The sequence below is a fragment of the Rhincodon typus genome, chromosome 8 (assembly GCF_021869965.1).
Source record: "Rhincodon typus isolate 14 chromosome 8, sRhiTyp1.1, whole genome shotgun sequence".
NCBI lineage: Eukaryota > Metazoa > Chordata > Chondrichthyes > Orectolobiformes > Rhincodontidae > Rhincodon > Rhincodon typus.
Genome location: NC_063339.1, coordinates 33,198,436 through 33,215,285, shown reverse-complemented (window position 1 = coordinate 33,215,285; position 16,850 = coordinate 33,198,436). Strand labels below are relative to the sequence as shown.

The following is a 16,850-nucleotide window of genomic DNA, read 5'->3' as shown; positions in this document are numbered from 1 at the left end:
TACATCTTATGAAAACAATATCAAAAAATAAGTAGTAAAAAACCTGAAAAGTTACTGTAATGCCTCTTCAGGTTCTCCTTTAAAATGTTTCCAGAAGCATGGGAACAGAAGTAGGCCACTAAGCAAAATATATCACACTGAAAAAATCTTGGCTGATCTGCAACTGGCCCCCATAATTATCTTTACTCCATATCCTTTAACAGTTTTGGTTAATACAAATTTTACAAACTCCATTTTTAAAATTAACAAGTGATCCAGTATAAGTAGTGTTTTTTTGAGAGAACCCCAAATTTCTACCACACTTGCATGAAGTGATTCCTAATTTCACTCCTATATGGTCTGGTTCTAAATTGGAGAATCTGCCTGCTCAATATCCCAACTAACACGTCAATTCATGCTGAACAACTGAAAATTTAAGATGTTTAGCCATCCTAAATTACAAGCTCTAGCAACTTTTAAAACGGATATTCGGCTCACTAGTCTATGACTCCTTGGCTTTCTTCTCTTTCCTTTCTTAAGGAAGGATGGCATAAGATGTAAAATATGCAAAATTTGGTAGATCGAGTCTGCTCCATCATTTGATCAAGGTTGACGTGTTTCTCAACACCACTCTCCTGCCTTCTCCTGTAACCCTTGATCCCCTTATTAATCAAGGGTCTTTCTTAAATACACTATCCCTCCTCAGACACGCAACCCAAAACTGCTCACAATATTCCGAATATGGACTGACCAGAGCCTCAGCAGTACGTCCCTATTCTAGTGCTCAAACCCTCGAAGTGAAAGCTAACATTGCGTTTGCCTTCCTAACTACCAACCGAATCTGCATATTAACTTTTAAGAGAATCCAAACTACGACTTCTAAAGGCCCCTTGTGTTCAGATTTCTGAAGCCTTTCCCATTAAAAAAAGACATTTACACCGCTTTTCTTCTGTCTAAGGAGCATAACCTCACACTCTCCCACATTATATTCCATCTGCCACTTCTTTGCCCAGTCTCCTGGCCTGTCCAAGTCCTTCTGTAGCCTCCCCTGTTTCTCAATAATACCTGTCCCTCCAACTATCTTTGTGGTTATCAACTTAGCAACAATGCCCTCCGCTCCTTTGTCCAGATTGTTAATGTATAATATGAATAGTTCTAGTTTCAAAACTGACTTCTACAAAACTCCACTCGTCACGGGCTGTCACCCTGTAAACGGCCCCTTTATCCCCGCCTCTGCCAGTGAGCCAATCTTCTCTCCATGTCAGTACCCTGCCCCCAACATCACAGGCTCTTGTCTTATGTCACTGCCTCCTGTGCAGCATCTTGTCAAAAGCCTTCTGGAAATCAAAATAGATCACTTCCACTGGCTCTCCTTTGTCTAACTTGCTCATCACCACCTCAGAATTCCTCAGAAGACGTCCCCTTGATGAAGCCATGCTGACTCAGCCCTATTTTACCACGCACTTCCAAGTAACCTGCAATCAGGTCCTTAACAATGGATTTCAAAATTCAACTGGAGTCAGGCTAACTGGCCTATAACTTCCTGCCTTCCTCCTTTCCTGTGAGCAGGGATGTTACATTAATGGTTTTCCAGTCCTCTGGGACCCTCAGAGTCCAGTGATTCCTGAAAGATAATCAATTCTTCCAGTCTCCTCAGCTATTCCCTTCAGAACTCTGGGATGTAGTCCATCTGGTCCAGGTGATTTATCTATCTCCAGACCTCTCAGCTTCTCCAGCACCTTTTCCTTTGTGACAACCATCACACTCACTGCTGGACCCAACTATCTCAAACTTCTGGTCTGCTGCTGGTGTCTTCCACTGTGAAGACTGATGAAAAGTACTTATTTGGTCGCTCTACCATTTTTGTTCCCATTACTACTTCTCCAGCCTCATTTTTCAGGAGTCCAACATCCACTCTTGCTCTGCTTACCTTTTATGTATCTAAAACAAAAAACTTTTGCAGTATTTTATATTACTAGCTGGTTTACACTCATTTCATCCTCCCCCACCACATTGCTTTTTTTTTTAAAAAAAGGTTTGTCACCAATTTTCACTACATTGTATGCTTTTATGCGATCTCCAACTTTCCCGGTCACCCATGGTTGCATTGCCCTGCATTTCGTATGGTTCTTCTTCCTTGGGAAGAATTTCTGCTGGGCTTTCCAAATTACCCCCCGAAATCCCTGCCATCACCGCTCCACTATCTTCCCTGTTAGACTCTCCACATCCACCCCCCCCGTCAACTGCAGGGCAAATTCTATCATATTATGGTCTTTCACCCCCTACACGCCCTCCCCTCCCCAGGGTTCCTTCACCTTAAAACTTCCTAATCATGTTTGCCCCATTATACATCAAATCCAGAAATGCCTGTTCCCTAGTGGGCTGTACCAAAAGCTGCTCCAAAAATAACATCCATAAATTCCTTTTCTCGTGAGCCACTATCAACCTGATTTTCCCAGTCCATCTGTATGTTGAAATCCTCCATAATGATTGTAATAGTGTCTTTTTCAAATGCTATTTCTATCTCCCGATTTATTTTCTGCCACACATTCTTCCTGAACACCTGTACGTAACTCCTATCAGGGATTTTTTCCCCCCCTTTGTGGCTCCTCAACTCTATCCACACAGATGCTAATCCCTTCTACTCTATCACTTCTTCCTATTGATTTAATTTCTTACGAACAAAACACCATGCACTCCACCCATCCTTTCAATAGGATGCATATCCTTGGATATTTAGTTCCCAGCCCCATTCCCCTTGCAGCCACATCTGTGATGTGGAAGTTTCTAATCTAGAAAAACATTTCCAAAATTGAGAGAACTTCAGTAGATTAGTAATGGCACTGCAACGTCCTCACTACTTTTTAAAACTAAATCATAGAATCTCTGCAGTGTGGAAGCAGGTCATTTGGCCCATCAACTGCACACCAACCATCCAAAAAGAGTACCACCTTGACCCTATAACCCTGCATTTCCCATGACTAACCCAGCAAGGCTGCACATCCCTGAATACTATGGGCAAATTTGCAGTCAATCCACCTAACCTGCACATCTTTGGACTGTGGGAGGTAACTGGAGAAAACCCATGCAGACATTGGGAAAACATGCAAACTCCACACCGACAGTCACCAGAGGGTGGAATTGAACTGGGATCCCTGGCGCTGTGAGGCAGTGCTAACCATTAAGCGCAAGATATTTGCTGCTCTTCAATGCCTTTGATTTCCCTAAAACTGCTACCCTGCGTACATTGATTTTGTTAAGTCCTTGATTCAATAATGAGTTCTTTAGGATGTCTGGCATGTTGCGTCCTCTACCTCTGCTGTAAATACTAATGCAAAGTGCTTGTTCAGCATGGTCACTTTATTTTCAATCACATCATTGACACCATTTCTCAAAAGCAAAACAAAGGTTGACTTTAACATTCCTTGCAAGTTTATTTTCATATTTCCTTTTCATAACCCTCACCAACTGCTTGACACTATTTACATCTTTTCCACTTGCCAGGACTTGTACTCTTCTTTTGCATTTTTTAGATTTTACTTTGTTTTGTGCCATACTGTACCTTTTGCCAAGCAGAACTCTACGGCCTTTTGGTGTACACAATGGCTCTGTGTATCCCGCTCAATAAAGAGCTAAACTCAAACTTACTCATCTTCTGTGGACCTGTCTATTAATATATTTTCTGTACTTAATACAGACAATGTATTGCATCCCATTGAAGCCAGTCTTACCTAAGTTTAATATTTAGATAGCCATTTCACCTTTCTATCCCTTTAAACACAAACTGATCAGTTAAAGATAGAGAAAACAACAATTTCATACCAGTATCAGTGTCAAAGCTAACAGTGGCATGAAAACGTTTGCCATGTTTCAGAATTTCCAAAGTCAGGAGCACTTCTCCACTTTCTCGTTTCTCTTGAATGCGATACAAGGCTCTCTCCAGATTCAACCAGAAGCTGATTTCTTGTAGAGCAGTCCCTGAAGCAGGATCACGGTCAAGCTTGGTTACCTACATATAGAAATTTAACAAAACAGTTTTCAGAATGGGTTACTTTACCTATAGATATCAGTAAAATTTCTTTAACGTGGGGGAATTGACCAATAAAAAAGACAGGAAGGTCTTCAGTGGCATTGTCACCTGTTTAGTTCAATGCAGTTAAGTGCTGTCGCACTTAATTTTAAACACTGAGTGAAGCATAGAGAAAAAAAGTTTGCCACTCCAGCATTAAATAAATGTTAGTCCTGCAATTAGAGTATGTTTTTAGACAAATGACAGGAATAGCTGAATCTGAAGCTGAGGAACCAGCATCAGCCTGCTGCTTAGGAATCAGGGAAGGTAAGTTAAGCACCATGCCACTGAAGAGATATGCTGATGGCTCTGAACATTTGAATTAGGCACGGGAGCGTTGCACTGAGGCTGCACTCGCAAGGGCCTAATTGACAAGACCCTAGCCTGTCCTCCCCAGAAAAGAAGAGGGTGAAAAGTGAAGGCAACAATTTTCTTTAATGTTCACTCTCAACATTGGCCTCCGCAACCTGTTTTCATGGGCACTTCTCTTCTCCAATTTGTCAATTTCTCTCTCCAAAATAAATCTGTTTTTCCTCTTAATTCATAGGTAGAAGTGGGAGAAATTGCATTTTTATTAACTTCTTAGATGAAGACTAAATTGATTTTTTTAAAAAAATATGATTGTTGACATTATGCTTTTGGTCATGAAATTTTTGGTTTTCAATACCAGAGGTATATGAAAAGCTACATTTCTTCCCCAGGCCAAAAATCATGGTATTGACTTTTACTTGAGTGACAGCCTTACAGGAGTGTGTTATTTAAGCAAGGTACTGGAGTCAACTTGTCCTTCGAGACATTTGGTATAAATACGAACAAGTTTCTATAGTTTTCTGTTTCATGTGAACAAAAAGAATTTGAATAGGCCTTCAGGCCCTTGAGCTTGCTTCACCACTTGATAAAATCATCGTTGATCCAGTTGTGTCCTCACTTCTACTTTCATGACTACCCTGTACACTCTTTGGCTCCCTCAATCAGGAATCTAAGTCAGCCTTAAAAATATTCAATGGCCCTTCTCCCATTTTTCTGTGTAAGAGGATTCCACAGACTAATGACACAAAGATAAAAATCACTTGAGCTCCACCTTAAATGGAAGACACCTCTTTTTAAAACTGCGTCCCCAATTCTAGCCCCTCCCCGAGGGGAAAGACATCCTTTCAATATCCACTCAAGTCCCCTCAATTAATCAATCTATATCCCTTTGCTGTCTTTTTCACAGTTTGCCGTCTCACCTATTCTTGTGCCATCTGCAGATGTATTCATTTAAGTCAACAAGAGAGATGATTTTATCAAAACCATTGATAGGATTTGGCACTACTGGAATCTAGGTGGTTGGAGATGAGCAAATAGAAAGATCAATCATGCTTCTGGTAGTATCAAAATGTGTAAGAAGGAAGCGGTGTTTGATAGGACACAGCTCTATCAGCATTCACTGTCTAATATAGGCAAATCTCACCCAGTGAAGAGACTGGAAGATGCAGAGGTTGGAGTTGCAGTGGTTAGAAATAAAGCAAGACATTGCCTATATTTTACTCTAGACTCTACTCCATAAAGGGTTTCTTTATGGACCTTTTACATCTTGTTCCAATGGAAGCAAGGTAATCGATCGTTCTCAAACATTGAAAGTCATTTTATGGGGAAAAAAAAGTAAAAGTCCATTCACTGTCATTTTCTGGAGTGGCAGGAAAGACAGGTTAAAAGGGAGAATGGGCTGGGACAGGAAAGAACAACACTGAATGCTAAAGACTCCTGAATGATGACACTAGAAAGAAACTCTGAAAATCCAATTTACATGAGCACACAGAAAAACAAGGGTCTCAAAGTAATAGCTGGTATCTATCATATGGCATTATGAGATCAGAAATAGTTATAAAACAATTTGTCCACTAGATGGCAGTGAGTTAACACTGCTTTTTCACTGCTTGTAGCTTAGAAGAATGAAAACCTATCTAAACTCTCTCGGAGATAGTAGGAACTGCCGATGCTGGAGTCTGACACAACGTGTCGAGAGCTGGATGAACACAGCAGGCCAGGCATCAGAGGAGCAGGAAATTCATTTCCGAAGAAGGGTCCAGACCCGAAACGTCAGCTTTCCTGCTCCTCTGATGCTGCCTGGCCTGTTGTGTTCATCCAGCTCTATACCTTGTTATCCCTACCTAAAAACTCTGCTGTTTTTGGGGGAGGGACATCGGGGTGGGATGCAGAGGAAGAGGGAGGGAGAAAAAAAGAATTTCGGGAGTTCCAATTTATTTGTCACTGTATACGGCACCACATAACTTGTAATCCTCTTTAGAGGAAACAATGCAGATATTGGAAAATTGGGAGAAAACTTAAGACAGCCTAGCAAGAGAGCCATTTTCAGAGACACAGATACAAAACAAAGCTTTGTCTATGTTGCAATTCAACATGGATAGTCAATCCTGACACCACACTGGGGGAAAATAAAACATTCCAACCTCTAGCACTAATTCTGCTCTAGCAGAATGGAAACATTCATGCCAAAATATACAAAAAGGACCAAGAAACATTTTGTTTTAAACAAAGTCTCGATATATAATTTTGAAATGAGTATTTACAATGCTTGATCGCTAAAAAAGTGTTAATTTCCCAGCATTATAAATAAATTAAGATTAATTGATTTGAATTACGTTTTAGGGCTTCACCAGATATCTTTCTTGGTCAAGGCCAAGGCCAAGGACTATACCCAAATATGAACCAAAGCTGTCAACCTGAACAGCACAAACAATACTCACAGTTGAATAGAAATTATCTTGCTGAAATCAACACAAACCCAGCCTCTGAATTCAACAACATCTTATAGCCTAGGAAACAGTGCTCATAGCCTAGGAAACGATGCTCATTAAAGTTTAGTTGAACATAGCAGACCAAATCATAATAGATTGAATTTGCTTACATAGCCTATACTATACATCTTGGAATTTGAAACAAGATAATTTATTAACTGGATTACTAAATCTGGATCACCATGTTATCTGAAACTTTGTTTTACTTAAGCAGCAGAGTCTTACATACTTAAGTCCAAAAAAGACTGCAGAACCGCGGCGCAAGAAACCAACAAGCTGCAGGCTGCTCAAGATTTTTAAAAGTTTGGAGAAGTCAAATTTCACTTAAGCTCAAAAGTTTTAAAGAAGTTTAACTTTGTGGTCCATCACCAACATAATAACAGCTAAAGATTTGCACATTTAATGTATTTCAAATTGTCCTAAATCTGTAAAGTACAATGTTGTAAATACTGATTAACTTTTACCTTTTGGATTTCTCTAATCCAACGGTTTACACCAGACTGCAGTTGATTGAGAAAGGTTGGATCCTCCACTTTATCACCAAAATCAGTGACTTTAGGTTTCTCCCCACGTTCATAACACTGTTTGGCTAAATTGGTTATGACTGGATGGATTGGAAGGCTGATCTCTGGGATTTCAATATTCTGCTGCAGATGTAGGAGTCCCATTTCCAGCTCTGCAATCTTCTTCTCAACAGATGGTGCCATTTTGTCTCCATCTCTGGTAGAGAATAAGTTAATGGAAACGTTGAGAACACTGTTTAAGCATATAATATTCGCCCTTTTGACATCCAGTTAATAGACAAAGCACCAAAGCCAATGATCCATGACCTTTTTCTTAATTTGGTCTGAGGCTTTAAGAAACTAAGATTGAACAGACTTTGCTGCAACTTGTGTTACTTAAAGGGCGCTTTTATAATTGAGTGGTGGTCAAACTTGCTAATAGCATTTGTTGGTAGATATCTTGATGCTCCTTATGGTTTTCATGCAATAACTTTAAAACTGAAAGATTAGAAACAGAAGTTATGAGCCATTTGGCACTTCAAGCCTGCTCCACCATTCAATATGATTACACCTCAACATCTAACTCAATACCCTGATCCCACTTTCTCCATATACCCTCTGATCTCTTTAGCCCTAGGAACAATATCTAACCCCTTAAACATTCAAATGTTTTAACATCAACCAGTTTCTGTGGCAGAGAACTCCACAGGTCCACCATTCTCGTGGTGAGGACATTTCGCATCAGACCTAAATGGGCACTCTATCTTTAGACTGTGAACCCCGGTTCTGGACTCGTCAGGTATCAGGAACATCCTTCCTGTTTTTAATCCTGTTAGAATCTTAAAAGTTAATTAGATTCCACTCTCCACGCCCCTCATTCTTCTAAACTCCAGTGAATCTCATCCTAAACAATCTGGTCTCTTTTTGTACATCAGTCTTGCCATCCAGCTTTCAGCCTGGTAAACTTTCGTTGTACTCCCTCTGCAGCCAGAACATATTTCCTCAGATAAGGAGACCAAACTGCACACAAATTTTCCAGGTGTGGTCTCACCAACGCCTTGTACAACTGCAGTAAAACATCTCTGTTCCTGCATTTGAATCCTCCATGAAGGCCTAATTGCCATTTGCCTTCTTCACCACATACAGTGCCTGCATGCTTACATTCAGCAAATGGTGTAAAAGAACATCCCGATCTTATAACTATTCAGTCGATCTGCCTTCCTATTTTTGGCAGCATAGTGGATAACCTCTCATTTATCAATATTGTACTTCATGTGCCATGTGTTTGCCAGCTGAAAATGTCCAAACTAATTGAAGCATCTCTGCAACCCCCTCAAAGCTCACCCTCCTACCTAACTTTGTTTCATCTGCAAACTTGGAAGTATTACGTTTAGCTCCCCTCGTCTAAATCATTAATATATTGTGGATAGCTGGTGTCCAAGATCTGATTGCTGCTGTATCCTGCTAGTCACAACTTGCTATTGGGAAGAACAGCCATTAATTCCTACTTTGTTCCTGTCTGCCAACCAGTTTTCTATCTATGACAGTTCACTAAAACCAGGAGTTAGATTAGAGTTAACTCTTGAATTACAGCTAGAAAATCATCTGCAGATTAAAGCAGTATCTGTGACATTCTAAAGAGACAATATACATTTATATTTGCTAGACTTAAGACGTACTTATAAAATTTTAAAGTAATATAAATGCACAAAAACAAATACCTGTCAGCCTTGCCAGACTCTCGAATGTATGACTTGAAGAATGGAGCCACTGCATTGCTAATAATTGAATGCAGTGTTTCATATGGAGAATCTTCACTAAGTGTTATAACACGCAGCTGAGATGAAATTGGTTTATCCGCGTCAATAACTGGAGTACGCTTTATAAAGGCCAAACTAGAAACACAAGCATTTCAAAAAGGAAACAAAAATTACTAGATTAATGTACAAAGATATATATTCAAACTTAAAACAAATATACACAAGATGTTTGTTTTCCTAAAAGCATATTAATCTAATTTAAAATTAGTTTGCAAGTGCAGCGATAACAATTTTATAATTAATTGTAATGCACCAGAGCACTTCATAGTACACTTTACACCAAAATGCAAATGTTACTAAATACACAGAAATGAATGTACTGTATTTTATTCAAACCAAATGCAGTAGGCCAAATCAAAAATATTTCAATATTGAACTGCAGTGTTGGTCAAATGAGACTAATCCACATGTATTTATAAATCCGAAGCTTAGTACCTGTTAGATTTCAGTCCATAATGTATGTCAGTGTTGATGTTGTAAGCTATGTGCTCTTTCTCCTCTTCCCCTTCATCTCCAACATCCTCTGTTAAGTAAACAATTGTTACAGTGCATAAAACATAATAGTTTTGATGGGATAAATAATCAAGCAATTTAACATGTAGCTCCTAAAACAATTTAATCACGTAAAAGTAAAATATCAGAGTTATTTCATCATTCCTTGCTTTTTTCCCCTCCAATTTATTAAAAGCAATAAGCATATATATTATTTAGAGGTCTCAAGGACTGGTTGGATGGTTCTAGAGACAACCTCACCAAAGCTGCTTTCACATTCCACCTGACGGGCAGCCAAAGGCCCGCACTGACACACCCAAAAGAACGTCTCTTCAACCAAAATAAGAGGAAAAAGGGACAAAATGAGAATAATGAACATTCAACCGGAAACATCTATATTATAATCCGCAAGACAGAAAAAGCTGAAAATTTTACAAACACCATTTCTTTCTACAGACTAAAAATTCCAAAGAAAATGGGACTCCACTCTGGCCCAAACAAGCTAAAGTTTACATTAATCTTAAGATTAAATTCCTTGCTATACATGTCTAAAGAAAATTTAGATGTGAAAGCAAGAAAACACAATACCACATGCAATCACAGAATTTATTGCTTATCTATGGATTGGATGTTTATGTTTTAAATGACAGTTGAAGACAAAGTTGAGCCAATTCAAGAACACTGCAAGACAGATGAATTCTGACTGAAACAATGCTGGCATTTTAATTGAAATGTTTAAAGCCTTCATAGATCATAAGTTCTTTAAAAAGTAAAGATGTTATTCTAACACACTCCACACCACATCTGCAGAAAGAAGAAACAAATTCAGCATTTCATCCTGAACTATGATACATAAATACCCCCAGACAATACTGCCGCATGAAAACAATTTACCATTTCTACGAAATGTAATGGCCCTATTTCATACCAGCTGCCCACCATTTTGTTGCAAATCTAAACAGTGACCTTCTGATATTTTAAGGTTAAGATTTCTAAGACTGAGATGATGTAGCTATTGAACAAGCCTGTACATAATAGGAAGGGGAGATTACAAGTGCACATAATGAAACTTAACAGCTTTGATCCACATAAAGCTAACATCAATAACTGAAAATTGAGAAAATGGTGTGAATATTTTAATCACACATTGATCCATTTTGCAATTTGTAATGGAAAAACGTTTATTTATACACTGATTCAGTTCTTAATCAAGTCAAACGTGAGCATACATCTATGACTATCAAATCACAACACTCCTCCTCAAATCAGGACCACATCCGCAAGGTAATCAATAATATTTTAACTGCATTTAGACAAATTCAATCCAGTATCCTCAAAATTATAAAATATTGGGAGAGTGAGAGAGAAGAACGATCATACATCGCTCAAATGAAAAGCAATTTTCAAATACAGCCGTTATCCAGAACTTGAAATATCAGAGGGACTTGAAACGATAACACTTTTCCCCCCCCCACTGTACAGATACTGCCTGATCTATTTGTTATAAATGCTTCCAAACATCATCTGTTTTTACTTTCGGTCTGATAGCAACCGCAGTGTTTAATCTTTGCACTGCCGCAGGAATAAGGAAAAACCCCCAAGGGAAATCTTGCAGTTGAACCGGGATATGTCATGAGGCGTGGGTCGTCTATAGACAGCACTTTTTTGTCAGCTCCAGAGCCTCCCCCGTCCCAGTTTTGTTTTAGGCTGGTGCTGCCAGTTTCCCAGCGGGCCCTCCATGGACACAGCCAGCATTCAGTGTTGGGGCAGGGAGAAAAGGGCTTTTCTCCCAATGGGTGTGGCCGACTTTGGCTGATCACCGAGCACCAGAATCCCGGTTGCCTCAGCGGCCCATCATCAAACCTCACCTTTCAGGGTGGTCCTCTCGACGAGCACCGTGTGCATCTGGGGATCGGAGAGGAATTTTTTCATCTGCTCCACCGCACTCTTCTCTTCGAAGGCGGTCTCCAAGGCGGCCGGCGCCTCGCCGCCATCTTCCAGTAACAGCGGTACCAGTTTGCGAATGTGTTTCTGCAAAAGCGATACATCGGCCACATTCTGCACTGTCACTTCCAGGCCGGTCGTGCCGTCCTCGCCGCCGCCGCCGCCGCCACCACCACCACCACTTTCAGACATGGTGAGGAGTCGCTGTGATCTACACGACCAGCAGCAACAACACCGAGACTGACTGAGACTGAGCGACCAGCTGTGTCACGCGCCACTGCAGGGATGATGTAATGCTGTGCCGCAATGCCTGCTGGGTGTTGTAGTTCGCCCCTAGCGGCCGACAATGTCCAATCGTCGCCACCCCTGCAGATTTAAACTACAACTTCCAGGATCCGCCGCACTAACAGTAGGTTTGCTGGGTCTTATTCTTTATCACCCCTTTTCCCCTTCATTTCTGAACATGATTTTTTTTTTCAATGTTACATCTGTTGTTTGCGTTCCCACTAAAAAAGCTTCGTTTGTCTGTATTAGTTGCTCATTTTTAATCTTTTCATTTTGCCGCTTTCAAATTGATCCTTTTCACTCTTGATCAAAGCCGTTGGGAATACAGAAAATTTCAAAGGGCTGCACTGATTTCACATCTTGTGTTCGAAAATTAGAATCTCCTTGCTGACCAGTTATGCAATGGCAACACCCGCAATATTACATTTTGTGTTGTTACAGGAATGAGGAAGATTCCGTAGGGAAATCTTGCAACTGAACTGGGATTTGTCACAAGGAGCGGACACTAATGACATGGAGTTTTCCGCTGCATCTACAAAATTGCAGTGTTACGCGATTGCTAAACCAGTCAATATTAGGGAGTTTCTGCAGTTGTGATATAAAGGGGCCGATTGCAGGTTCCACAAGACCTAAAAGACGTAGCAACAGAAGTAGACCTTTCGGCTCATTGACTTCCGTCGCCATTTAATGTGATTATGTGATCATCTAGTTTATTATTGCCCTTCAGGGAAGGAACCTCCTTGTTCTGGTTTATATGACAGTCCAGGCCCATAGCAATGTGGTTGACTGTCGACTGCCCTCTGAGATGGCCTCCCAAGTCACTCAGTCCAAGGGCAAGTGGGGACGTTCCCCTAAAATATTTCCATAGATGGAGATAGATGTTGCTAGGAAACAGTGATGAGTTTCAGTAAACATCTGTGGCCTAGGACACTTTCTACTGCATTTGTTTTACAAGTAGTAACAACAATTACGATATGCATTCTCTGCAACTTGACAAACCTCACCTTAAGTCTATAAGTGTGCTACTAAATTATTCCCTAAAACAAAGCAAAGGCCAAAAAATAAAGTGAGGGGTCAACACATTATCATCACCCTCACACTGGAAAGTTGTTGGTGATTTTGTGGTGATCAGAAGACCAAAAGACATAGAAGCAAAAATATGCCATGCAACGCATCAAGTCATCCTGCCATTCAATGAAGTCATGTCTCCACTTTCCTTCATTTTCCCCATAACCTGGATTCCCTCACTGAATAAGTATCTCATTTTGAGTATACTCCATGACTCATTAAGCCTCAACTGCTTTCTGCAGTAAAGAAGTCCACAGACTGACTATGCTTTTGGAGAAAACAAAATCCTCATCAGTGTCTTAATTGGTTGACTCCATATTCTGAGATTATGCCCTCTGCTCGTGGACTCTCCCACAAGAGAAAATAATCTCTCTACATTTATCATGGCAAGCCCCTAAGTATCTTGTATGTTTCAATAAAATCATGTTTCAACTAAACCCCAATGAGAATAGACCCAACCTACTCAACATGTCCTCATAAGAAAATATTACTATTCCTGGTAACAAACTTGTAAACATGCTCTGGACTGCCTCCAATGCTAGAATATCTTTCCTTAGATGAGCAGACACAAGTATTCTAGGTATGGTAAAAATAGTGCCTTATATAGTTTTATCAAAATTTCCCTATTTTGTACTTTGTTTCTTTTGATATAAAGACTCTCTTTCATTTACATTCCCTATTACCCATCATACATTAATGTTTTGTGATTTATGTATGAGGACTCCCAAATTCCTGTGCTGCTGTTTTTCTGATTTAAATAATATCTCCTCTTCTTCATATCAAAGTTATAACCTCACATTTTCCCACATTATATTCCATCTGCCGAGTTTTGCCCACTTAATTAACCTGTCAATATCTTTCTACAGATTCCTTATCACTTGCATTCTCACCTATTTTTGCGTCATCTGTATACTTTGGTAGTATAAGTGGTAGATAGAATATTGACATCCCTTATCCAAGTAAATAATAAATGTTGCAAATAGTTGTGATCCCAGTAGCCAGCTACTAGTTAAAGATCACTATCTGGAAGATGCCCCCTTTATCCCAATTCTCTGTCATCTATTTGTTACCCTATCTTCTGTCCATGCTCATTTACACTATGCCCAGCACATAGACACTAAATAACTAGCTTAACGTGTGGTACCTTACCAAACCAGATGTCCAGAAATCAATATATCTTACATCCAAAGATTCCCCTCTGTCATGTTTGTTACCTCTTCAAAGCTTTCTAATAAATTTGTAATGCATGATTTCTCCTTTGTTAAATCATGCTGACTGGTTATATTATACAATTCTGCTATTGCATCCTGTGTTAAACTAACTGGCTTATAGTTATTGTCTCCCCTTTTGAATAAGGGTGAACCATTAGTAATTTTCCAATCATCTGAAACTTTTCTAGAATTTAAGGACTCTTGGAAGGTTACTACCAGTGCATCCGCTATCTCTGTAGCTATGTAATATCCTTAGATGCATTCCATCAGGTCCACTGAGACTTATTGGCAAATGTTTTAACTACATAATGGAAATATGCAAAGGTAGGAGGTTAGGTGCCATTTGACTGAAGCCACATTTCTCATATAACTCAACAGTGGTGTTTAGATGAGCTGAAGTTAGTGAGGATCCCATGACAACACCATTTAATTGGTCATACATAGCATTGTGGTTGGTTGGCTGGCCGAGCTAGTTCGTTGTTCTGCAGACATTTCATTACCCTGCTGGGTAACATCATCGATGAAGAGGCTGCACTGATGATGTTACCCATCAGGGTAATGAAATGTCTGCAGAACAACGAACCAGCTCAGCCAGCCAACCAACCACAACATCCACAACCCAAGCTACAAATCTACTCTAAAATCTTACATACATAGCATTGTTGAAACTGACTGCAACGTTGCATGAGTTGCTGAGTTCAGAATACAATGATATCCTGCAAATATTGATGGTTTCATTGGTGAACAAGTGTCACACAAAACATTCATACGCAAGATAAGTATTCATGGAGCTGGGGCTAATATATTAGCAGTGGTTAGTTAACAGACATGAAACAGACTAGAGACACATAGGGCATTTTCCAAATTGCCCTATGAAATTCTGCCATGAATAACAGAATGCCACAAGGATTAGCACGAGATATTCAGCTATTAACAATCTATATTCATGATTATTTAGTTAAAGAGATGGAAAGTTATGTTTGCTGATGGTACAATGCTAAGTGTAAGAAGGACACAAAAAAGCTTCATGGACTCATCCAAAGTTAGTCCAACAATACTAAAAAATTGACAACAGGTGATATTTTCATATGGTAAATAAGGTCATTTTATTAATAACAAAAATTATATTTAAACCAAGGCATTATTGCAACCTGTCATAAGCTGAGCTCTGGGTGCCATTCAGCATGCTTGACCCCACTTAGAATTCTTTTGCATCAATAGCTTTTTTGTTTTCTTGTTTTTTTGTTTACCAGTTACTAAATCTACAGTTTACAACCCCTGTGACTCTTTGTTTCTCTGTAGTTAGGCCCCGCCAACTGTAGCTGTCTAACTTTCGGAGGAAGTAGACATAGAAATAATAGATGCCCTAGTAGTAACCTTCTAAGAATCCTTAGTTTCCGGAAAAGTCCCAGAGGATTGAAAACAGCCAAATGTTACACCCTTGTGCAAAAAAGGGAGGGAGACAAAAAAATAGGTAAGTATAGGCCTGTTGATTTAATACCTGTTGTTGGGGAAATGTTTGAGTCTATTATAAAGTGTGCAATAGAGCACTAAAAAAGAATCAAGCAGAGTCAGCATGGCTTCATGAAGGGGCAGTCATGCCTGACAAGTTTATTAAAGTTTTTTGAGGAGGTGACAAGCAGAATAAAGGGCAACCAGTTGATGTAACAAATTTAGATTTCCAAAAGGCATCCATTAGATATTGCACATTAGGCTACTTTATAAGATCCCATGGTGTTGGGAGTAGTATATGAGCATGGATAGCTAAATAATAGAAGACAGAGTTGGAATAACTGGGGCATTTTCAGGAATGGCTACCTGCAACTAGTGGAGGACCACAGGGATCTGTGCTGGAATCAAAATTATTTACAATATATATTAACCTATGATCTATATTTTAACAATCACAATTGCAGGTGACAATATAGAAGTATTTCCACCATTGAGGATAGTAAGAAACTGCAAAATGCTGTTGTATTGAAGATCAAATGTAATGCAGAAAATCATGGGTTTTTTTCTAGGAAAAATGAGAAGCTATATAAAATCAGCACAATTCTAAAGGGGGTGCAAAAGCAGGATTCAAGGCATAAAAGAGGATATAAAAAAATTCAGAATCTGCCAACGTAACACTCTCGCTGGCATTCCCCGGCTTGTGAACAGGTTCCATTCTGAGTCCATTTGCAGTTAATTTTTATTCAAGTCGGACCATAATGCAGGGCAATGTAAAGGAGTCATTTGTAAGTACAGGAAATGTTCACGTCAAGTTTTAAATATTACACCCCTAAATGAGATCGCATTCGTAAGCACGAGCGTTTATAAATTGGGACCTCACGTATCCAACAAATGGAATAAGACAACACATAGGTGCCATCTTTCTTTGAAATGCATGTGATAGTAGTACGCCAAGGAGACAACCTTCCAAATAATACCATTTAGCTCCATCTCATTCAGTTCCACTTGAAACTTATGAATGTGCATGCTGCATTTCCTTGGAGGATCATTAAATCTACTGATTATGTTGAATCAGTCTGGGTGTTTGAGATTGTTTGTGGATCGAATTATATCACATGTTCTCTGTACTGCTCTAGTTTGAATCTCATGAGTCGTGACTACACAGAAATCTGTGCACTGAAAGTCCTCCCACAGCTGGACCATGGCATCTACCGAGTAGAAGATTT

General features: G+C 39.5%; 1 protein-coding gene and 1 long non-coding RNA gene across 3 annotated transcripts in view; one reads left to right on the top strand and one right to left on the bottom strand.

Moving 5' to 3' along the window:
* LOC125483636 overlaps positions 1–7,654 on the top strand; it is a 16,593-nt gene extending 8,939 nt beyond the window's left edge. Inside the window, exon 3 of the long non-coding RNA XR_007262571.1 lies at positions 7,644–7,654. This is a non-coding gene — a long non-coding RNA (uncharacterized LOC125483636). The remainder of the gene's footprint in view (positions 1–7,643) is intronic.
* dync1h1 (dynein, cytoplasmic 1, heavy chain 1) overlaps positions 1–11,866 on the bottom strand; it is a 136,575-nt gene extending 124,709 nt beyond the window's left edge. For both annotated transcript variants that reach the window (XM_048599652.1, XM_048599650.1), the window contains exons 1-5: positions 11,533–11,866; positions 9,608–9,695; positions 9,074–9,247; positions 7,314–7,569; positions 3,802–3,988 (exon numbers count right to left, since the gene is read on the bottom strand). In XM_048599652.1, the coding sequence (XP_048455609.1) occupies positions 3,802–3,988; positions 7,314–7,569; positions 9,074–9,247; positions 9,608–9,695; positions 11,533–11,800 (973 nt within the window). In that variant the 5' untranslated portion in view covers positions 11,801–11,866. The remainder of the gene's footprint in view (positions 1–3,801; positions 3,989–7,313; positions 7,570–9,073; positions 9,248–9,607; positions 9,696–11,532) is intronic.
* Between the last annotated feature and the right edge of the window lie 4,984 nt (positions 11,867–16,850).